This window comes from Hydractinia symbiolongicarpus, chromosome 11 (assembly GCF_029227915.1).
Source record: "Hydractinia symbiolongicarpus strain clone_291-10 chromosome 11, HSymV2.1, whole genome shotgun sequence".
Taxonomy (NCBI): domain Eukaryota; kingdom Metazoa; phylum Cnidaria; class Hydrozoa; order Anthoathecata; family Hydractiniidae; genus Hydractinia; species Hydractinia symbiolongicarpus.
In genome coordinates, this window is record NC_079885.1 from 7,527,889 (window position 1) to 7,552,802 (window position 24,914).

Here is a 24,914-nt window from a genome sequence, read left to right on the forward strand (position 1 = left end):
ATTTATTCCAAAATGCAATAACACAAAAAGAAAAATAATATTGAGCATGTAAACAGATTTTCATGGCAAAAATACTATAAACCAAGTATTTTCGTACTAAAATTTGTGACTTTTTGAAACTTTTGAGGAAGTGACCCAAGGCAAATGGGTGGGAACTTTTAAAAGAATGGTACAAATATAGTTTTGTTCATCGTATATGTGTCATATTTTCAAAGTACATGCTCAATATCATTATTTATCATGAAATTTTTGTTATTGTTTTGAAAACAATTTTCATAAAAACACCATCGATCGAATCGACAGTTTCGACCACATTCGTTTGAGAGGAAACCCGCCTTTAGTGTCACATTCGAACTTTTCCAAAAATATTCGAAATATATTTTCAAATTGCCAGTTGTTTTTGATTTGCGTGTTATGTTGTTCTTTTCTGGGGGGAGGGGGGTTGCACGTGCCTGTAACAAAAGCAAGCAACCAACGAAATTGGGCAGCGTATGCAATGCAAGTAAGAAGCGTGTTTATTATCTTATTGTTACATCTTTTCTATAACTTCATTTTTATTTGTTTTTTGAAAAATATAATACACAATAATAAACAATAACAAAAAAGTATAAAATCAACTTGACTAAAAAATTGATTTATAAAAATTCTGACGGGCGTTACTAATAAACTTCACATAATGGCGTTTTATAAGCTAGCTAAAGTTTCAGCTACCAAACATTAGTTACCAAGGCAGAAAGAATCTAGAGTCTTATTTAACTGAGGTTTAAAAGGTAAACTAATATTTCTTTAATAATAATACTTGAAACTATTTTATAATTTTTCTCACAATAAATAAATCATGGTTCGCAACCTAATTTCCAAATCTCCCACAAAGGTTGGAGAAATTGTGTTTTTTTCTAATTAATCCATATAATTACATGTCTGTGTGTGATTTAAAAAAAAATATTTTCGTTTTTTTAAGAACTTTTTTCCGCCGAAAATGTAGACTCCTCAAACAAAAAACAACAAGAGAAAAATTTTTGATATAAACGTTACACGTGTGACCAACACATTTAAATTGTAAGAATCCACAGACTCGTATTTTAGAAAGGCAAATAACGCACGTTTTGGAAGACTCATTGTCTAATTAAAAATTTTCCAATAAAGCATAACATTTTTAAGAACATGATAGAGATAGATAAGATTAAAATATTGAATTAAACTAGATGGAATCGGTTTTTTTTATGAATTAAACTAGATGGAATCGTTTTTTTTTATATACAGTATCTATGCATAGGGATAAATCTCGCACTTTTAACAATTGATTAAAAAAAAACCAGCGTGTACCAACAAAGTAACTACACTTTTCATAATTGATAAGATCTCTCAGCACCCTAAATACTTGTACCAACACTCCACAAATGGAGGTTAAGCAAACGGTAAACAAATGATGGAATCAACTATAGACGCTGTCAACACGCATCAATTAATAATTTCGTTTTAAATTTCTATTCTGGTGTATGCAAAATAGATTCGTGGATGAAACAAGTCACTTTTTTTCTCTTTTTATATGGTGAAAAATACCAAGCGCCAAAAACCCAGGGTTTTGACTATTTTAGTACTAAATCCGATAATTCCGGGTTTTTTGAATCCGGTATTCGGTACTCTTCCTATTTCGTATTTCCTAATTTCATAATTTAACATCAAATAAAAATAAACAAAAATTCCTACTCACTCGCTCTCGTCAGAAGAACACTCGTTCCTGAACAAACCATGTGTAATGGCTAAAGCGCCGCCTGATATAAATCGAACAAAATTGTCACCTACAAGCGGTCCCAATGCATACAAGCCCTTGCGGGACCTACATTCATACGTAAACAGGTCTATATCTAACGGGTTAGTCTTTATGTTGAATTCCGATTCGGGATCCTCTTTTAACAAATCCGAATTGGGTAAAATAGATAAGTCCGGCAACAGACCGACGTGTATGAGAACTTTGCTGACGTGAATTTTAAATCTAAATTTTTTGTTCACGTGTTCGATAATAACTTCTTTATTTGGCAAAATTTCGGCTAGGTTGTGTTGTGCGTAGGGCGTGTAGTATTCGTTGATCTGCGACTTCGTGGTCATCAGGGGTTTAAGCTTCAAATAATCAGCATATGCGGAGGAGAGCTGGTTTAAGACGAGCTCGGGATCTTTAGCGTTCCGTCTGAACACATGTAGTACTGGTATCTTCATGGACATTAAATTAAGAACGGCATCTAACGCCACCAGGCCGCATCCAACCACCACTACCGGACAATTATGTGAATGAAGAGTTTCTAAATCTGGGAGTTTATGATGTACAAACGAGTAATGTTCACCAGGAACATTCAAATTTCGAGGATGGTTAAACGCGCCTGAAGCAAGTGCAACATTATCTGAGATAACAGAAAAATCTGTCGTTTGGTCTTCCCCATATTGGATTCCTTCGATTTTCCATTGCGAGGAATTCTCCGTTGACTGGGTGACAGATGTTACTTTGACATTGTTCATAAAGAATGAAGACAAATCCATAGCTTTAACGTAATCGGAGTAATACATTCCGACGTACAAAGCATTCGTTCGGTCCGGATGAACAGCATATTTGTGCGAAATCTTCGGCAGGTTAGCCAGCTTCGATTCGTTAGCTTTAAACCAATCTTTAAACGGATATTCCGGCATTTCCAGCCATTGCGCCAGACTGACAGTGAGCTGCGAGTTTGTCATGCGGTGCCACGACCCACCTGGGGGACCAAGTCCAAGCACAATGTGCCGAACCTCGTTCTCCGGATTGTATCTCCACTCAATGACCGCCTCATCATTTGTTAGCATGTCTGCGTTTGGATGGTACAGGTGATCAAATAATATACTCACAGGATTCATCGTGCGCGAGTCGTAAACACCTTCGCTTAACCATTCCAGATCCTAAAACGAAAATTAGCGTAGAGGTAATACGACGGCAGAAATAAGACCCGCGTCTTCCAAAAACAATGACGTTAATTAGTTAATTTATATCTTTCCAAAAACAAAAAAGATGAGAACGACTGTTTAATGAAACCCGAACTGGCGTTGATTTTCAAAAATTTACGACACAACGCTTACTGATAAATATCCAACGATTTAAACGCCCCGACGTTAATTAACACCCTCATTAACGCCAGCGTATAAAAGGAATACTAACAAGTAGAAAAGTTATGAAGGTATGTCACCTACCTCGAGTACCAAGGACTTATTTTGTGACATGTACTTCAGTCGGTCCTTTAAGATGGGATCGTCAATAGGCTTCCCATTGTAATATGGCCAATGGCCAGACAAAAAATACGATAAGATGATAGCAGATGGGCCATTTCCTAAATATTTATGGATTAAAAACACAATAAATGATTTCCAAAACAAGATATGTCGAAATTCTAGCAAGTCTTAAAACTCCTAACTTTTGTTGTTCTTTTTGCATGAGATAACAACTTACCAACGATCACAACATCAAAATCTTTACGGCTGGTCACAGTACCTTCCGTTGACAGTCTTTTTTCTAAGCGCATCTTTACTTAAATCTATAACCACTAAAAAAAATTAAAATAATATAAAATATATATAAAAAAAGCACGAACTATATATAGGAGAGTAAATTCTAAATGCAAACAAATCCTCTTTAAGGAGATCTCTTCAGTTTTTTATACACAAATATTTACTTTTATAAAAAAGTGAAGTGCTTTGACTGTTGCGGCATTAAGAGCATTCAGCAGAAGATAGCACGAGATATATAAATCTACGAAGTCATTATGAACAAGCTAGCAGAAGCAACGGTTGCCACAACAACAACAACAACAACAACAAAAATAACGACAACAGACAAACAACAAAAAAACGACAACAAACAAACAACAAAAATAACAGTAGAGATGCAACAACCATAATCAACTACAACAACAGCAATATTATCAACAAAATCAACACTAAAATTAGATGTATCCACACAATCAAACAAAGACAACGTGGAACAACCAATCAAACTTCTTTTACAAAACAAGAGAAGAAAATCAAACACACATACTAACACTTTCATGGCTCACTGCACACACCACACATACACACACAACCCTTAACAACATTTTAATGAATGATATTTTTAAACTGGGTATAACATGAATACCCCGACTAAATTATTAAAACCGAGAGCTCGCAATGAATAAAAAAACAACTTTAAAATAACTATTCAGAACGAATTCAGGTGACGTTAAAAAAAATTGCAACTTGATTCGATCTGCTTTAGTAGTGAACAACGCGACTGTGTCAATGAATTTATTTCTGAAAACAAGTCATGTGATATGCACACAAAGGAGGCTGAATCAATCCTGTACTTGTCCTTCACCATAATCAATGCCAGCGCCATTATAGCCAATACAACATTTTGTACGTTAGCCGACGATTTGAACTTTAAGGCGAATCTCCACGGGACGATTTTTACGACGATCGTCACCAATACTCAAATTCGATTGGTCGCGATTTTCGTCGTGACGAAAGGTTGAATTGGTTTCTGCTTTTCGTCACAAAAATCGTCGCAAAAATCGTCCAGTAGAGATTCGGCTTTAAGCTGCCAAATCCCGTAACTCTTTTACGACACTGAAAACTTGTCGATTATTATATGTTGTGTCAACAATAGTAAATCTCTTCTAGCGTGACGTACGTGTTTTAAATAAAAATAAAACATGTACAGCAAATGACGAAATAACATTGATCTAATTCTTGACAGCTAGTCATACATACTAAGTAGAGTGTCGACATACAAGTTCGGCTTGTTTATTCAAAACACTATCAACTGTGCGTCGGAGAAAAAACTGTGTCAGAGAGATATAAAAAGAATTAACGATTAGGATTACACAAGATCTGTATAAGAAATTATATCAACATTGTAAATACACATTGGCTTTGCGTTTATTTTTTCTTTCCTCTGGGTCAGCTTTGAAAAGGAGCTGTATATAAAATTTCAAAGATTTGTAGGAAAAGGGGATTGGGTATGGGCATGGAACGACAACAACAGCAGCGCCGACAAGAGCGGCAACAATAACAGCAAAAGGGGGGTTTCCAAACGAATGGTCGAATCAATCAACGTCAATCGACTCGAAAGTAGTATAGCTTCCTACTTTTTTGCGATCGATATTTGATCATTTCCATTAAGTGGAAACCCGCCTTAGGAATGCGACCAGAAAAAAATAAACAAATAAAAAAAAATTATCAGCAAGGAGAATCAAAAAGGTCTTCTTTTCTATCTTTTTAAATCACAAAACCAACTTCTCACAAAAGCTGCAAAAAACAAAAAACTGTTTCCAAAGAAAAAAAAAAGTATTGGATAAAAACGAGCATAATAAATACGGGAAAGAAAGAAAAGGAGAGGAAACATCTCATGCATAGCTCAACACCATTCAGCTTTCAACAAAATTCAATTAGTTTTCTTTTTTTCCCATTGTCAATGTGGATATACAAAAAAACTTGAACTATTTAATATTAACAAAAGCAAAGTACTTATTTGGACGTTGAATAATTGTTCCCTTCTATAAAATATTATTAATAATTGAAGACTTTAAAGGTGAAAAAAATGTTTGATATAAACAGTTCAATCCATATATTATGTTTCCAAAATTAAGAAGTTAAAGCAAGATATTCTTAAAGTAAAGGCTTTTAAGAAAAAATAAACCAACGAAAAATTAAACTCGGCAGAAAGTATCTGTAGTAGAATGAGATCGCCGAAACCAACTTTAATGACCTCAAACATGATTGTTGAAAGTGATACAATTTCTACTAAAGGGGGGGGAGTTTAAAACATGGATTTTTTTATCATCTGAAAGGTCACACTATTGGTTATGGTAATTAAAAAACAGGCCTGTTTTAGTGATGTTTTCAAAATTATTGGTGAAATGTAAATAAAATTTTTCCTGTACAATGTGATAGAAACGTTAGTACCAGAGTCAGCTCCAATCGACACTTAGTAACATAAATAACTTTTTAGAAAAAATCTAAAATATTCACGACACTGAAGCGGAATCCAAATTATTTTAAAGCTATTCAAATTTACGATTGAATATACGTATTTAGTATGGAATCATTGAAAGATGAAAAATGTGGGATATTGCGGACAAGCAAAAAATCAATTCCAATTCATTATCAAACCTTAGACAGCAGTTTTTGCAAATAACTCAAAATTTTGGACTTTGGACTCGATTTCTCGCCGCCTTCTATTTCAAAGTTAGTAGAGTGCTCAGCACTGCTGGATGGAGAATTTAATTCCCTTTCATATGAGCCCAAACTTGATATTCTAAAGTTTAATGATTATGAGTTATGACTAATAGACAGCATGTCGGTATTTAAACATTGTTCGGAGTCTAAGGTTGAAAATGCGTTTAAGAAATGACAAAGCATCACAACTTAAAAAATCAATGAAACACAAACACTAATTACAGATAATTATTTTGAAAAACAAAGGTTAACAGTGGAAGATTTGATGCGAGTAACTTTTGTTTGTTCTACTGATTCAATTACAGCAAAAATAAGACTATTATGAAGACTGTTAGGTATTTTGTAGTCGCTTACAGAGGTCGGTAGTAGTCTCGTACAGAGGTCGGCAGTACTTTTCAACAGAGGTCGGTAGTAGTCTCCAACAGAGGTTGGTAGTAGTCTCGTACAGAGGTCGGTAGTAGTCTCGTACAGAGGTGGGTAGTAGTCTCGTACAGAGGTCGGTAGTAGTCTCGTACAGAGGTCGGTAGTAGTCTCGTACAGAGGTCGGTAGTAGTCTCGTACAGAGGTGGGTAGTAGTCTCGTACAGAGGTCGGTAGTAGTCTCGTACAGAGGTCGGTAGTAATCCCGTACAGAGGTCGGTAGTAGTCTCGTACAGAGGTCGGTAGTAATCCCGTACAGAGACCAGTAAACAATCTATATTTCAAATCAAAATTAGTTAAGTATTTTTAATAAGGTTTTAAAAAAAAATTAGCTAAACTTGGTAATTATGATTTTAGATTAATTAATTTTTTTGTTTTATTTTGATGATTGTCACTTATTTCTAAATATTCACCTTTATTAACAACCGTGTCAAGAGTTTCTGAGATTTTCAATATAAATAGACTTACTAGCTAACTACAAAAACCTATTCTTGATTTTAACAGCAGGTCCTTGACTCACCAATGAAATATTTGAAATTTCACCTCAAGCCCAAAATCGAATTTCTGACCAACTGAATGCACATTCTGAGCATAATTAAACATGGAGAAACTTTAATTGGGAAGAATGCAATACCATGGTTATGAAGTGGATAGAACAGCTGCACAAGCATATAAATAATTGAGATGATTAAAGGATATACAGAACGAAATTAATTACTTAGCAAACGCAATTAAATGGTACTTATGCAAAGAAATTTCTCTTTTGCCATGACCTATCTTAGAAAACGCAATCACCTCTATGAAAATAAACCACTGGCGCGCCATAACCGATCTCCAACATATTGTTTTAAATTCTGCATGATGTATTTCGCACGCATTAAAAAGAAAAAAACTTTACTGAAGAAAGAAATGAATATTAACCAGTGCCACATCTAGAACTTGTTTTAGTACGATCTAAATGGTATGGATGCCAAAAAATGCTCATATTTTTAATTTTAAAATACAGATTTCGAAGTCGATTGATTGATGCAACAATAAGCGTCTGCTTATTGTTACAATGGTGTCCTTACAAAGGGTTCCAAAAACATTTAATTAATTAAAAAACAAACAAAAAGCACACAAACAAAAAGCAAGCACATAAACAAATATACAAAAAAACAAATAAACAAACAAACAAATAAGTAAGTAAGTAAACAACGAAGATGCCGAAGAAAAAGTGAGAAGGATGTAACACAACATGTAACACAAAATAAACTAATTGTGTCTCACATAAACCATTCTTTTGAATTCTCACTTTTTCTAAACAGCAATTTTTCGTTGCAAGTCGTGTGAAAAAATCAATGATGCTATTTTTATTCAATTCTTATTTTTTAAGTTTTCAACGTGACATTCTTCTTTAATAAAAAAGAAGCAAAGCACAAAACGCATACCCTTTTACTGTTATCACCGTCCAACTCCACTCAAACTTCCTCTTTGCCTGAAACAAAATTCAAATATCTTGTTTTACTTGACAACAATAATGAATCAGCAAAAATAAAGAATGCAGCTTTTTAATTGTTAACCAAAATGGAATCTCTTAAAAATGATGGATTTGTTATAATCGATAATTAGCATTTAAGAAACTTAAAAATAAAACCCTATTTAAAAATCTGACACCTATCTATAGGGTCATTGTATTAAAATTAGGAAATGTCACATGACTCCAAAATAAATGGATATAAAGAGATCAGTGGGATTAAATATAGCAAAACTAAGCTGTCAGCCATTGAGCCGTTTTTGTCAGTTTCATAATATTTATTCCAGTTACTGCAACACACGATATTTTTTATAAGAATATCACAATTATAGACTTTTGAAACAAACTTGGGCACTTTTTTTATTTAAATTCATTGTTTCTAATAAACCTAATTCCTTTATTTGCATATTCAAAACTTCCTGTCCTGCAAAACCAAAAAAAAAAAAATTTCCTCAACCCAACTTATCCTTTGATCAAGCTCCGCACATATTATTTCCCTTAATTTTGTGGCTCTTTAATTTTAATGCTAGTCCAGGCGGAGACTTAACACGGAAGGAACAGGCAAAAATTAATAGAATTTTTGCCTGTTGCAGTTTTAGGTCTGAACATACGTAATAAGTGAGGTTTTCACACTTATTTTAGTCTTTTAAAAATACTAAAGTTAAATTCCACTAACAGCAAAAATAGAATGGAACAACAAAAACACTTAAATTGTATTCACCACTTTATTATAATTATTATAATTTTTTTGAAATAATATCAACTTTAAGTTTAAATCATAACAAATCGTAACTGAAATGTTCATCAACCAATCAGAATCCAAAAACTCACAATTGTCCATTCCAACCATTTTAGTTTGTTTTCGAATGGAAATCCACCTATATTTAACAGTTTAATGCTGATGTCAGCCTATAAATACCATTATTTGCAAGATCAAAAGACCTACCACACATACTCTTCTGATTTAACCTGGATGCTTTTGAAAACCTTAGAGGAGATTTTCCTGAAAATTTATGCATCTTGTGTTTTAAACAGTTAGAAAGCTTTTCAGCAAGAGCCCTATTAAATAATAAATTTATTTCTTAATTCCTCATTAATTCGCAAGACATGAAATAAACCAGGAAGCAGATTAAAAAACAATACGAAACTGAGCCATTTTGTAGACTAGAGTACATAGTTTTGTTCTTGTTGAGATGAGAATGATCCTAACAATAAAATGGTCCTATGAATTAGAACTAACAAAATCAGGGTGTTTATTCAACATCATATTAGTGAAACCTTGGAATAACCTATTGATAGAACAGATTGGTTTAAATATAATGCTAATTCTTTTAAAACAATTATAAAATTTAATTCCAGCCAACTTGAAAAGATAAAATAGTTCTGATTGACCATCTAAATACAAAATTTCTGACTCTTTCCTGACATAAGCCTAAATTTTCAAAATTCAGGACCATACCTGACATCCCTGATAGAGTGTAAAAAAATGACTTTAAGTGCTTCATAATCATTTTTTAAATTTAGCACACTATTAATATACATATAAATACAATATCAATTGATTGTTGTATAGAAAAAAATACCACTAAATTATAAAAATGTAATGATTATTAATAGACTTCCCTGGATTATAAATTGAATGGGACTATCATTTTTTCTAGCATTAATTAGGTGGATTAAGGTATCAGGAACAGCTGCATTGTTTACTATTTATAAAAATTTCCTTTACTATTTCTTGGAAATAATGATTAGCCTTTAAAAAGCTGCCATTTTAAATAATTATCTAGATAGCTGAATGGCCACTTCATCTGTAAGAACACAAAGAAAAAGTTGTTGCAGTGCTTACTTATGAACATATAGGGTATAAACCAAAAAAATTCCATCTTCTGTGGGACGTTTGTTTCAAACTTTTTCTCAGCAATACATTTTAAAACTTGTATACATCACAAAATTGAGAAAACTGTTTAATTTTAAATATCACGCTTTTTCTAACAAAGGTTTGCAATTTGTGGTTTTTCAAAAAGTCATCCAAAAATTTTTGCAAGTTTATGGACTCTTCTGGACGTTTTCCTGAGAATAGTAGCTACTAGACACCTGATTGACATATGATTAAGCCCTACACACCTCCTTCAATACTATAGTTATTGCTCAAAACTACACTTAAAATGTTTACTTAAGTTCTATAATAGGTAAGGGGGTTAGGAGTATGACAAAAACTTAAAACTTACACAGCTCAATCCATCAAGAGAAATCATTCATAATTTTTAAAAAATTAACATTAACCCTTTAGTCTGAGTGCTTCCATTCTTTACTCTTTCTTACAAAAACTTGCGCTGGAGTATCTCTTACTGCATAATTTGAAAACTGCTGTAAAAAAATTTGAAATGATGAATAACCTAAAAGCAAAACAGGAACAAATGCCTGATGTTTTAAAAGAAGGAATCCTTGTGTTTTTTAACCTTAGTAGTTTAAAAATGCTAAACATTAAGGGGAAATGTACCCAAGATTATTCTTCTTCTTTACATTTCAAAAAAAGGCAGTCAATAACTTCAAATCTATCTGTAATTTCATTTTACACTTCTAAAAGGAACAGTTGAAAAACTTTGAAAAATGAAAGAGATAAGAAAGCTGGACCGGTGCGGTTGATGAAGTTGTCCTTGATTTTAAAATATTAAATAGCTGGAAATTTAGGTCAGATCCTTTTTATGTTGTTTTCCCAGCCTAAAGCATTCTGAATGACTACTGGAAAGGGCAAATAGAGGAAATTCGATAACTGTTTATGAATAATTACTTTTTAAGGATGAATTAGCTATAGTTTTTGTTGCTATCATCTAAAAATATGTCCATTATATCCAATATTTTGAGTGTTTTTTAGTATTTTTTTTGGCAGTAAAATTTACAGACTAAAAAAACAATACTATAACAATACCTTTAAGAAGGTAATTAACACCTTTTACATTTTTCAAGGCCTCGACTGGCTTTAGTGCAATAATCTTGATTGTTTCTATGCACAATTTAGCTAGTTAGTTTAAAAGGTTTAAAGTTTATCTTGAAAGCTTGATTTAAGGTAAGGGACCGTCTCCATCATTGTTTCATGTTTTCTATAATTGTTTCAAGATCGCATCATCTTTTTTTACGATTTGGAAACAATTTGGAAACAATTGAAATTATTTCATTTTCTTAAGCTCAAAAATGATACGAAGTGGAAGCGAATGGAAAACGATTTCGAAACTATTTTAAAACAGATCTAGAAACAAAACTTGAAAAGAATTACGAAACATATTCAAAACGATTTGTTTACCGAAAAGCAATTAAAAACCAATTGAAAATGTTACAAATTTATTATGTGAAACTTTTTGTTGACATTCCTTTTGCACTTTAACAGATGTTACAAAAATTTACTTAAAGTTAATTTCTTTGAAAGAACTAGCAAAATTGTGTATTCATAGTTTCGATTTAAATGATCTACAGCAATTTTTTTAGCTTTCTAAGATCCTGTTTTGACTGTTTTTAACTGATCTACAGCAATCGTTTTGCTTTCTACCATTCCGTTTTGACTGTTTTTAAAAGACCTACAGCAGTTTATTTCAAATAAATTAGGGATACCAAATACATGTAGCGAACTTTCCTGTCGTTTCAAGTCATATTTGGGTGTTCAATGTAATATTTAAGATGATTGTATAGATATTGTTTTTGTCCACAATGCTCATCAACCTTTCAGCCACCATTAGTTTAACCTTTATGTAAGTCACCAAATCCCATTATGTAGTCTTCTTAAAAAAAGTCTATCATTAAAATAACATAGATAATTTGGTGGGCTATGAATTTGTTGTAATAATAACAAAACCCAAATTGCAACACAGGATTAGTAAATTGCTGGTTTCTTAAAATGTTGCTGATTTGCTTTGGTTCTGCAAAAGTCTGGTGCCTGCCTGCTTTAGTATGTACGTAAATAAACACAAATCTAGGCTTCCTCCTACCTCCAATAGTTGTTTTAAGAGCTTATTTCCACTTCTCTCTGTTGTTTGAGTAAAGTAAAAACATATTGTATAAAGTGAGTTAGTTTATATTTGCTGCTATGTTTTCGTTTAAAATTTGATTAACTTTCTAATTTGACCCTACCTCATGAATTTCCTTTTTCCCCAATATACCCTAAATACTATTGAACAGCTCGTGCAAAGAGATAAGCTGAGAACACCTACACAAAGTTCTAAAAAAGAAGTTGAGTAACTAATAAATTCTGAAAAAATTAAAACATTTGTCGTACAGAGATGAAACAAGGTTATCAACCCTATTTTTTTAATTTAATGTTTTGTTAAAAAGCTTCTCGTAATAGTAAAAACTAATAGTAATATACCAGGTATGTATTCTGAATGTGCACTTGGCAAAGTGATTAAACACTATACACACTTGCCTTATTGTAATAACACGAGCATGTTTTAACAAGTTTTAAAAGATTAGACAATCTTTAAAAAGATCATAGCTATTTGTATGTATTTTTCTAAAAAGATGTTGTTCTTTTTTTGCGTAAATTAAACTTGGTTTATTTTACCTGAAGGAAAAATTGTCTAGTAACGCAATAAATACAAGATTTTATTACACGGACAGATACAACAATTTTAAGAGTTCTTGTTGTTATTACCTGTAATAAATAAATACCTATTTTTTAGAAGAATTAAAACTGGGTACAGTGTTTTGAAGACATGATAGTATGACTGCAAAAGCTTATTACAAGCTCGTGAGCTTGTATTAAAACGCAAATGTGTCCTACAAGAATGGAAATTTTTGCCTCTCTGAGCACCGACACGGGAGTAGTCGTGTGTTCGAATCTCATCTTGGTAACTATTTTTACTTTTTTTTTCTTTTTACTATCTCGCCCGCGAGGACGTGTTTACAGACTGACCTAACTAAAATTGAAATTTCGAGAAATTTTCTATCAATATTATTGCCTATCCGAATAGCAAAATATGTCGTGTCTATAACTTCAGCTTTTTATACACTTTCTTGGCGAGGTTGTTTGCGTATATCATACGTCTTGTTCTAGTATATTTTCCACCTGCAGAAGCGCTTTAAATTGTTGCTTCGGAACACATTATCGTTGTTCTGTCCCATACAATTGGTATAAAACACGTTCATAAATAAACATAACATTCAGGAACTAAGTGTTGATCTTCTATCTAGGCGATTACTAATAAGAGTCACTTGGTGGTGGGGTTTTAATTGTGTTGAACCAGTATCATTGGTAATTCGTTGTGTTTAGTCAGAGTGGTGTTCAATAGTGTCGAGTTGAATCAATCACACTAATTTAGCGTTGCATTATACACAGAAAGAACTATTGCGAAGATAACCTACAGGTTAGTCTTATATATATATTCCTATTTAACAATGGTAGCAGAGGAATAAAAGTGAAATGTCAAAAAGTTGGGTCCCCCCACCATCATTAGACAAAGAGACGAGTTACAAAGATTGGAAAAAAGAAGTGCAAATATGGCAAGCACTGACAGAATTAAAGGCAGAAAAACAAGGGCCAGCTATATTCATGGGCTTAAGAGGGAAAGCTAAAGAATCAGTTCTAGAATTAGACATTGAACAGATAAGTGCAGCAACTGGAGTAAAAGCCATTACTAACAGATTGGACAAAATATATTTAAAAGATGAGAATCAAACTGCTTACCTAGCTTATGAAACCTTTGAAAAATTTAAGCGACCGCCTGAGATGAGTATGAATGACTATCTTATAGAGTTTGAACGGTTATACCATAAGATCCAAGGACATAATGGTACTTCCTGATGGAGTGTTGGCATATAGAGTTCTACAAAGTGCCAACCTTACACCAGAGCAGCAACAGTTAGCAAGAGCAACTTTAAATGAACTACGGTATGATGCAATGGTACGGCAGTTAAAGAAAATATTTGGGGATACGGTGGCCTCATTAGGAACAAATACTGAAGTAAAGATAGAACCAGTTCTTCAGGCAAGTGCAGATACAATTGAGCAAAATTACTTCACTCAAAGAGGGGGATATCAACGCTCAAGGTTTAGAAGAGGAAGACCTGCAACTGCTTTAAATCAGAGATATGCAGGAAGAAAAACCAGACCCAACAATAGAAGAATGAATCCATCTGATCAATCTGGAAGTCCATCAAGATGCAATATTTGCCAATCTATATATCACTGGGCTTCAAACTGTCCACACTCTTATGAGAACCAGGAACCTGAGGATGTTAGAAAAGAGGACAGTCATTCAAGGTTACGTTTTTTGCAAAAATCAGAGAAGATGAAATGCAGTCTCTGGTCGGCGAAACTCTGTCATGTGCAGTTTTAGACTGTGGTTGCACAAAGACCGTTTGTGGTAATACTTGGTATCAATGTTTTATTGATAATCTTGAAAATGATAGATTGCCCGAAGAGCATCCCAGCCAAATAAGATTTAAAAAAACGTGTCTTATCTCTCCACCAAAATTATCATGCAATTTTATCACAGGTGATGGATCGGGTGGAACGGAGGTTAACATTGGCTACAAGAAAACAGCCTCGGCATGTATCGATGCGTGTGCAGCAATGAGATCGAAGAACCCAAAGATAAATGGAGTTACGATTCCTAGCAAAACCGTTGATAAATTCAAATGCTATTGTGAAATAGGCATGACTGATACAATAGGCATACCTTTGAACAACAACATAATAGAGATGGATGGAAAGAAACATGACCACTTGTTACCCCAGGTTGCCTTTGTTTGTGCAAGTACAAAATCAAGAAAAAGTAAGATTATCAAACTTCATCGTCAATTTTGCCATCCAAGTGCTGAAAAATTAAAATCTCTCATCAAAGCATCTAATTCCTTCTTAAATGACCGAAGTGAAGTTATGAAAGTCATCGACGAAGTATCAAACTCTTGTGAAGTGTGCATCAAATACAGAAAACCAAGACCGCGCCCTATTGTTGGCTTACCAATGTCATCAGAATTTAACCAGTGTGTGGCTCTAGATCTTGTGCAACTTTCGCAATCATTATGGTTTATCCATATCATAGATGTTTTTACCAGATTTTCATCAGCAAAATTGACAAAGACGAAAGACAAAGATGTAATAACAGATATTATCTTTGAAATTTGGTTAGCCCGATTTGGTCAACCAAGGAAGTTTCTAGCTGATAATGGTGGAGAATTTGTTAACAAAGTGTATGAAGAAATGTGTGAGCAGTTTAACATAGAGTTTTCAACAACTGCAGCTGAAAGTCCTTGGTCAAATGGACTATGTGAACGACACAATGGTATGATTAAGGAAATGCTGAAAAAAATTATTGAAGACACAAAATGTACACACAATCGGGCACTATTCTGGGCTATAAGTGCAAAGAATTCTTTATCAAACAACAAGGGATTCTCACCAAATCAACTTGTTTATGGTAAAAATCACGACTATCCCTGCATCCTCACTGATCATTTGCCAGCTATGAATGACACAGTTTCAAGCAAAACCGTGGCCCATAACCTTGCTGTAATGCATGCATCACGAAGAGCCTTTATAGCAGCAGAGTCTTCTGAGCGTATACGAAGAGCATTGAGACATAATGTTCAGTGTTACAATGATGAGCGATATATCAATGGAGATAGAGTTTTTTATAAGAGAAAAGACAGTGAAAAATGGCATGGACCAGGCACTGTAATTGGACAGGAGAATAAGCAAGTCCTTGTAAAACATGGTGGAAGTTATGTTAGAGTACACATGTGTCGCTTGCAGAAGTTGGACCAAGTTTTGCATTCACAAAAACCTTTACAAGACACGGAAAGGAGTACTAAAGTGACAACTACACGAGTGAACAATTGCATTCCGCTTGAACGTGATGATGTTTTTGGTGAATATGTTGGTGCAGATGATTTTGACAGTAACAATACAGAAGAACCAGAAAATGAGAAAACAACAAATTTACAAACAACAAAAGAAACAACATCAGACGGTGCCTCAATGAATGAAACAACAACACACAAGATATCAACAAATGAAATCACAACCAATCGAAATGTTAGCAATTCGTCAACAGTCCAAGGAATACCAAAGTTGAAGACAAAAATCATTTACAAGCTAACTCCCGACAGTGAATGGACAAGGGGATTAGTCCACAGCAGAACAGGAAAAGTGAGCAGAAAAGGAAAAGAAGGCAGACAGTATGGTAGCTGTTTGAATGTCCAAAATGACACAGGTGAAATAAATTGGTTAGATTTCAAAAGATGTGTGAGTGACTGGCAACCTGTTGTTGAGACAAACGAAACTGAAGAAGTACTATTATCGACTCAAGCAACTGTTACAGATGAGGTCCTAAATGCAAAGTATAAAGAATTAGCCAATTGGGAAGACAACAAGTTTTCTCCACCATAGAAGATAAGGGTCAATCTCCAATATCCACAAGATGGGTGGTCACAACAAAGAATATAGAGGGATACAAAACAGTTAAAGCTCGTTTGGTCATAAGAGGTTTTGAAGAAGAAGAGGTCAAAAATCTGACTAAGGACTCCCCAACTTTTTCAAAAGAAAGTCTTTGCATTGTACTTACGATGTTAGCAACCTATGAATTGGAATGTCACACCTTAGATGTCAAGACGGCATTTCTTCAAGGCAACCAGATTGACAGAGAGGTTATCATAAAGCCCCCAAAGGAAGCAAATACAACAGGTGTGCTCTGGAAACTAAATAAAGTTGTATACAACCTTGCTGATGCTTCAAGAGCTTGGTATCTACGTGTGAAGGAAGAGCTAATCGGCTTGGGGTTGAGAATGTCTTTATTTGATGCAGCATTATTTTATTGGATTCAAGATGACTGCTGCCAAGGACTGATTGTAATACATGTTGATGATTTTCTATGGGGAGGATCCCATGATTTTCAAGTGAAGGTCATTTCGCCTATCAGAGAAACTTTTCTCATTGGATCTGAAGATTACTCCAATTTCAAATATGTTGGTGTCAATATACAACAATCTAATGGTTCAATTAACTATGACCAAAAGAACTATGTGGCAGGTATGGAACTGGTCAAGATTCAAAACACAACACACAGACATCGTCAACTATCACATGAAGAACAATCAAACTTCCGATGTATATGTGGGCAACTAAACTGGATGTCATCGCAATCAAGGCCTGACATTTCATTTGATGTGTGCCAGCTAAGCACAAAACTAAACTGTGCAGTAGTTGATGATGTCATAAGAGCCAATAAAGTGGTAAAGAAGTTGAAATTGGATCCCAACATTTCCTTGAAATTTTGGGATTACAACTGATCTTATATTCTGATGCTTCATTTGGGAACCTTCAAGATGGCAGCTCTCAAAGTGGAATTTTTATTTTCCTGAAAGGTGTTGAGAATCTTATGGCACCTATCACATGGCAGTCTAAAAAGATTAAGAGAGTTGCGCGTAGCACTCTTGCTGCTGAGACACTAGCTCTTGTTAATGGTATTGATACATGCATATGGGTGAAGAATGTGATAAATGAAGTGTTGAATGTCTTATGTCATACAGATAACAAATCATTGTTTGAAGCTGCCCATTCAACAAAATCTTTGGAAGACAAACGGTTAAGGGTTGATATGGCTTCCCTTAGACAGAGTATCAATCAGAAAGAGAATGAATTGAAGTGGATTTCTACCAAACATCAGTTAGCAGACGTGTTAACAAAACAAGGAGCAAATAGCACACTCTTAATGAATGTGCTACAGAGGGGTCATGAAGAATAATAGTGACCAATTAAATGTTGAGTTATGAAAATTTGAATATTGTGTTCAAAAATTAAGTTTTTTTGAGTTTTTATCTTTTAGAATTTTTATGTTTAAATTCCACACAAGTAATCACACGAAGAAAGAGAGATACATGTAGTGATGACTTAACCAAGACTAGTACAGTAGAGGGTTTTGGTGAAAAGCCAGTTTTGCCCCTAGACCACTGTACTAAGCGAGTAGGAGTCGCTATAAATTCCTCTCAACATTCGAATAACCAACTGAACGCCAAACAGAAAGAAAATAGAGGGAGATTGTTGATCTTCTATCTAGGCGATTACTAATAAGAATCACTTGGTGGTGGGGTTTTAATTGTGTTGAACCAGTATCATTGGTAATTCGTTGTGTTTAGTCAGAGTGGTGTTCAATAGTGTTGAGTTGAATCAATCACACTAATTTAGCGTTGCGTTATACACAGAAAGAACTATTGCGAAGATAACCTACAGGTTAGTCTTATATATATATTCCTATTTAACACTAAGTTGTATATATATTTTCACAATTTTATGGAATACTTGGATTAAATCTTAAAATAAAGGGGGGTAACATCCACTTTAATAATTACCCTAGTATACTTCTGTGAAGGTAACAGGCATATCCGTACTGAAAGAAAACATTTAAAGGAAAAAAAATAAGCAAAAACCTACCTACAAATTTATCATTCACTATAAATAACTTTTTAAAAAGAGAACAGTTTTAATAGGAGATGATACTTCATGCTAAAACTTTAATATTTTAATCAGTGATTTTGTCTACTGTTGATATAACTTTATTTGATGTTTTATTCAATAAACTGTTTTTTAAAACAGCACAATATAATCAAGACATCAAACTTGATAAATTATTCATACAAACACTACAACTTTACATCAGATAGTAGCTTCCATTCTTTCCAACTTCCTGCATTATTTAGAAATTTCTCAACAGGCATATGAATCATTTTATCTTACCAATTCTAAAATATTATCTTGCATAAAGTTTTTACAAAATTAAAAACACATTGATTGGGTGAAGGGTCTCCTTAAGAGACAAGAGAGGAGTTAAACGTCCTCCGCCATACCTTAGTTTAAAGGGGCGATTGTGGAAGTCCCATGAAATGCCACATAGTGATGGTGTCACTTTAAAAAACACCCAGTCCGGTCTGTGAACGGTTGGCGCTAGGAAGGGCATCCAGCTGTAAAACAATGCCAAAACTCTTTATTAATGACCGTAAGAATAGTTAATCAGACAAACTGCGTAAACGGGGCTGGAACTCTAAGGAGTGAAGGTGTCGCGCACGGTAGGACAGATGTCAGATGTGAGCATCGTCAGACCGTAACCCAGCTATCACATCACAAGGTAGATAACACTAGGTTGAGGATGGCTAGTGTAAATGTTGGTACTCTGAGAGGTAGAGCAGGTGAAGTAGTTGAAATGTTAGAACGTAGATCTGTTGATATGTGTTGTGTTCAGGAAGTTAGGTGGAGAGGAGCTTCAGTGAGATTTGTGGAAGGCAGGAGGGCAAGGTATAAGCTTTTTTGGATTGGTAATAGTGATGGATATGGAGGAGTTGGCATATTCGTTGCAGAGAAGTGGGTAGAAAAAGTAATAGATGTTATGCGTGTTAATAGTCGTATTATAGTGATAAAGTTTTTGATAGGTAATAGGGTTGTCACTTTTCTGTCAGTTTATGCTCCACAGTGTGGACTCAGTGAGGAAGATAAAGATAAGTTTTATGATGAGTTAATAGCAGTTACATCAAAGTTTGGAGACACTGAACTTGTCATGGTGGGCGGCGACTTTAATGGTCATGTTGGGAAGTCATCTGAAGGTTATAGAGGTGTGCATGGAGGCTATGGATTTGGGAGCAGAAATAAGGAAGGGGAGAGATTGCTTGAGTTTGGAATGGCAACGGACATGGTGGTTTGCAACACATCATTCAGTAAGAGACAGAGTAGGCTGATAACATATGAGTCAGGTGGTTGTAAGACACAGATAGATTACTTTTTGGTTAGAAAGTCAGACAAGAAAGTGGTAAAGGACGTGAAAGTTATATCGGGGGAAGAGTGTGTTTCCCAGCATAGGTTGCTGGTTTGTGATATTATCTTAAAGAGTGTCAAAGAAGCCAAGGGAAAGTACAGGCCCCGTCGAAAAGTTTGGAAGCTGAAGGAAGAGATTGTAGCAAGACAATTTAGTGCAAAAGTTCAGCAGTTAGCCTACAATAGTCAATGTGATAGTGACAGTGTTGAAAGTACTTGGACTACTTTGAAGAATTGTCTTCTAGAAGCTTCTGATGATACCTGTGGGTGGACGAAAGGACCAGCTAGACATAGACAGACCTGGTGGTGGAATAATGAGGTTGACCAGTGTATAAAGGAAAAGAGGAAACTTTGGAAAGAGTGGAAGTCAGGTGGTAGTAAAAATATTTACTTAGAAGCTAAGCGTCGCGCTCGTACAGCAGTGTATAAGGCAAAATCAGAAGCAGAGAGAAACAGATTTGCAGATGTGTTAAGAAGGGAAGACCAGCGCAATGAGGTATTCAAGATAGCAAAGCAAATGAAGAAGACTAATCAAGATGTTGTAGGTGAGAAGTGTATACGTAATGATGAAGGTGTTTTGGCTAGTACAGAGGAGGAGAAAAGGGTAGCTTGGAAGAATCATTATCAGAGGTTGCTTAACACTGAGTTTGATTGGGACGAGGATAATTTGTCTGATGATGATGTCGTAGAAGGGCCAGCTATGCAGATCAAGACAGAATGGGTAGTGGAGGCTATTAGGAAATTGAAGATTGGCAAGGCTGCAGGAGTATCAGGTATTGTTGCAGAGATGGTAAAAGCATCTGGATATATTGGAGTTGAGCTTATTACAAGTCTTGCTAACCAGATTATAAAGGATGGTGCTATTCCGAGTGAGTGGCAGTCGAGTGTAATAGTGAATTGTTTCAAGGGCAAGGGTGATGCATTAGAAAGGGGTAACTATAGAGGTTTGAAGTTGGTTGATCAAGTAATGAAAGTTATTGAAAGAGTGATTGATAAGTTACTTAGAGAAAGAATTGATATAGATAAGATGCAATTTGGTTTTGTTCCAGGGCGTGGCACTACAGATGCAATATTTTTACTCAGACAGCTTCAGGAAAAGTATTTAGGAAAGAGAAAGAATCTCTATTTTGCCTTTGTAGATTTAGAGAAAGCTTTTGATAGAGTGCCACGTAAAGTTATTTGGTGGGCTATGAGAAAATTAGGTGTGGATGAGTGGCTAGTTACGATGGTTCAGTCTATGTACAGCAATGCTAGAAGTCGTGTCAGGATTAACGATTCACTTAGTGATGAATTTAGTGTAAATGTTGGTGTACATCAGGGTTCTGTACTTAGTCCTTTGTTGTTTATTCTAGTCTTAGAAGCCCTGTCGATGGAGTTCAGAACAGGTTGTCCATGGGAGTTATTGTATGCAGATGATTTGGTTCTCATAGCAGAGTCGATGGAAGAATTAGTTGAAAAGTTTGAGAAGTGGAAGAAAGGACTAGAAGAGAAAGGGCTGAAGGTAAACACAGCAAAGTCTAAAGTCATGATAAGTAGCATTGCAGCCAAGTGCGACCTTGTAGTTGGAAAGTGGCCTTGTGGAGTTTGCAGGAAAGGGGTTGGTAGTAACTCAATTTTTTGTCAGACTTGCAAGCATTGGGTACATAAGAAGTGCAGTAGTATTAGTGGAAGGTTAAGAGCTGGCATACAGTTTGTATGCAAGCGTTGCAAAGGTGAGGTTATAGAGAATGAAGTATTTCCAGCTTTAATGATGTACAACAGTGGCTCGTTAGAGATAGTTAAGAACTTCTGTTACTTAGGTGATATGTTGGGCAGTGAAGGGGGTGTTGGAAGAAGTGTTACTTGCAGGATAGGTTTTGCTTGGAAAAAGTTTAGAGAGTTACTTCCTTTATTGACTAGCAGAGTCCTGTCAATTGAGGTAAAAGGTAGGTTGTATGAGGCCTGTGTAAGAAGTGTTATGTTGTACGGTAGTGAGACATGGGCAGTGAAGCAGGAAGATCTTGACCGTTTAGAAAGAAATGATATGAGAATGGTTAGGTGGATGTGTAATGCCAGTCTGAGAGACAGAAAGAGTTCAGATGAGCTAAGAAGCAGACTAAGTCTCCGTAGAATTAAAGATGTTATCCAGATTAGAAGATTGAATTGGCTGGGGCACTTGGAAAGAATGGAGGAGGATAATTGGGTAAGAAAGTGTAGAGACTTGATAGTTCCTGGGGCAAAGCCCAGAGGCAGACCGAGAAAGACTTGGCATGAGGTTATAAGGGCAGACTTGATAGAGAGGAAGTTGAGTTTAGATCTAACACAGTCTAGATCAGATTGGAAGAGGGTCATTAATATACCCCGTCCAACCCATGCTAGCATGGAAAACGGACGTTAAGCCGAGAATGATGAATGATGATGATGATGATTGACAAAAACATGCAACACAAAGAGTGTCAATGATAAAGACAACTATGGCAAATAATATATGTTTACATTTTAATGTACCAATAGTAATTTTTTATTGAGTACCATTACGTGACAGAAAATTTTATTTAAATATTTAGATTAAAATACACAAATAATGTGAACTCACCCTACAAGAAACTTATGCTTTGTGTACCAAGAGGAAGAATAAGAAATGTGACAAAAGTACAATATCAATTAATAATTCCACTCTGATGTTAAATATAGGGTACTCACGTAAGCATAATTATTTAACTGCCTATTAAGTATTACCCTTTTAAACAGACACATGAACACAAACCAACAACAAACTGGAACACAATTAGTAAAAAAAAATTTTCATAATAGATTAATACTGTATTTTCCCAAAAATAAATTTTTGCTTTTTTTAATTTGGAATGTTTTAAAACAAACCTACATGAGAAGCAACACAAATCATGAAACTTTCCACCCTTACTGTGTTGTAACAAATGAACAGCTTTCTCACCAGTTCGTGTCAAATGCTGATCCATCTGGAAACAAGGTGGTGTAACATCTTTTGCGTCAGCATGTTTTGGTCAACGAAATCTTAAAAACAAATAATTAAAGAAACTAATAACATCAATAACTACATTTTAATTACAATTAGGCACTTTCCAAGCTGTAAAGTAATTGTAGATAGTATGTATGCACTGGTCTTGATCAAAAAATGTCAGTTTTTCACTTTTATTTTCAGAGTTATGTCAGTGTACAACACTGACCAACAAAAGAGCATTATTAGGATTATATATTTGATTTATACTTGTAGTAAAAGAAGTGATCATACTGCCCCATCAAACTTAATGGCTTCAATAACAGCAATCAAAGCTTTCTAAAAAACTGAAGCTATTTCAAACTACAAACGTGTCATTTGTTCAGTGTGTCAAATTTTGGCCTACAATATAGTTTGTTAATTTGAAACCAATTTTGGCCTCAAACAGTATCAAGCTTGGAAGGAATCAAGATCTTGATGTCGCCATTATTTTCAGCATATTTTCTTTGTTTAGCATGCCAAATTTTATAGCAAAATTATATTGTTTCTAATACCAATTGTTAATTGCCGATATGTCACCTTTTATATAACACTTCAAAAGATTTCATGAGATGTGTGCGGTTTGCCAACACACACGCAACAACTGCTCAGAGGTGCCATTAATAACATATGTGAAACAAGATGTTAGCTTACATACAATTCAAAAAATATAACAAAAAAATAAACAAATTTATAATTTGTAATGATAACTGGCCACAAGCGAATTCGAAGTAGTTGGTGTATTCGTTAACAGCTTCTTCACAAGGGCTTTCATCACGTCTAACGGAAAGGATTGATGAGAAAATCTAATTGTCGGAAAAAAGAAAAGAGTATCGGACCTTCCATGCGCATCTCTACTCTTGGTTTTAAAATTAGAGAAGCTCTTTCCTTATAAAACAGAACCACACAGGATCTGAATTGTATTGGCCTTTGGAAAAAAACATATGATGTAATCCCCTTTTGCACACCGGAATCAGAGCCACCAAGCATCGATTTTCTGATTAAAATTGAAGGGTGCATAGATATGGAACTGCAAATAAATAATATACCCAAATTGAACAAACTCTTTCTAGTTATTGCAGGTCAACCTTTATTGCTGTCCTAAATTGACCAAACACCCTATATATCTTTTTAGTTACTACAGGGCAACTTTTATTGCTGACTGAAGTTGACCATATATTGTCACAGTGTATAAAAGATATACCTCCTTATTAGGAGTTAATTACATCCTACTTAAGCGGCAAATCGTTTATTTAAACTGGTTAAAGTAAAATATTCTAAAATTTACACACTTGAGCCAAAATTTTCGCATCCTTTTTTAGTGCTGAGAAGTATATGTGACCCCGCAATTACTTTAAACCAATAAAAAAGTTGATAAAAGGAACAAATTAAATATTACTATGGCCCTGAGATGTCACAATTCTCACTTTTATTTTTGACAGTTCTCATTTTTATTTTGACGGTTCTCGTTTTTATCTTCATAATCCTTGCTCTTGCTTACCGTACTCCTTCTATTCAACGCCCACTCTCTATTTAACGCCCTTTTCCAATAGATGCCCACCCTAAAACATCAAAAACCATGTAAAAGCCCCCTTTCCTATTTAACACACCACTCTCTAATTATTTGGACTTAGTGTGTCACCGTTTAGTACGGAAGCCGATAGGTGCAAAAAAACTTTCCCGAAATAAGTGAAAATCTCTTTCAAAATGGTGAAAATCTTTTTCAAAATAGTGAAAATCTTTTTCAAAATGGTGAAAATCTTGTTCAAATTTATGAAAATCTTTTTCAAAATAGTGAAAATCTCTTCCAAAAAAGAAAAAAATCTTTTTCGAAATGGTAAAATTGTCAAAAATATTTCTCAAAATAACATGACCCTAACCTCGTTTCCAGGGTATTTTATATCTTGTATCGAACACAAGAACACAGCGAAAGGCTGTGACCGCAAGGCGTAAAAAAGG

At 34.6% G+C, this 24,914-nt stretch overlaps 2 protein-coding genes across 9 annotated transcripts; one reads left to right on the forward strand and one right to left on the reverse strand.

The window, feature by feature from the left end:
• Positions 1-514: 514 nt before the first annotated feature.
• Positions 515-24,559, reverse strand: LOC130614594 (oxidative stress-induced growth inhibitor 2-like). Of its 8 annotated transcripts, none has more exons than XM_057436024.1 (6): positions 24,457-24,559; positions 22,893-22,972; positions 8,084-8,130; positions 3,470-3,563; positions 3,214-3,350; positions 515-2,925 (listed from the first exon to the last, which is right to left on the reverse strand). In XM_057436024.1, the coding sequence occupies exons 4-6, from the start codon at positions 3,540-3,542 to the stop codon at positions 1,711-1,713; spliced, it is 1,425 nt and encodes a 474-aa protein (XP_057292007.1). In that variant the 5' UTR covers positions 3,543-3,563; positions 8,084-8,130; positions 22,893-22,972; positions 24,457-24,559; the 3' UTR covers positions 515-1,710. The 8 variants fall into 8 exon arrangements, with proteins under 8 accessions (XP_057292007.1, XP_057292006.1, XP_057292010.1 ...); XM_057436023.1 differs by having other exon boundaries at positions 24,355-24,487; XM_057436027.1 differs by having other exon boundaries at positions 22,863-22,972; positions 24,355-24,487.
• Positions 16,726-17,448, forward strand: LOC130613397 (uncharacterized). Its single transcript, XM_057434748.1, has one exon. It carries the CDS (start codon positions 16,726-16,728, stop codon positions 17,446-17,448), a length of 723 nt encoding a protein of 240 aa, XP_057290731.1.
• Positions 24,560-24,914: the final 355 nt, after the last annotated feature.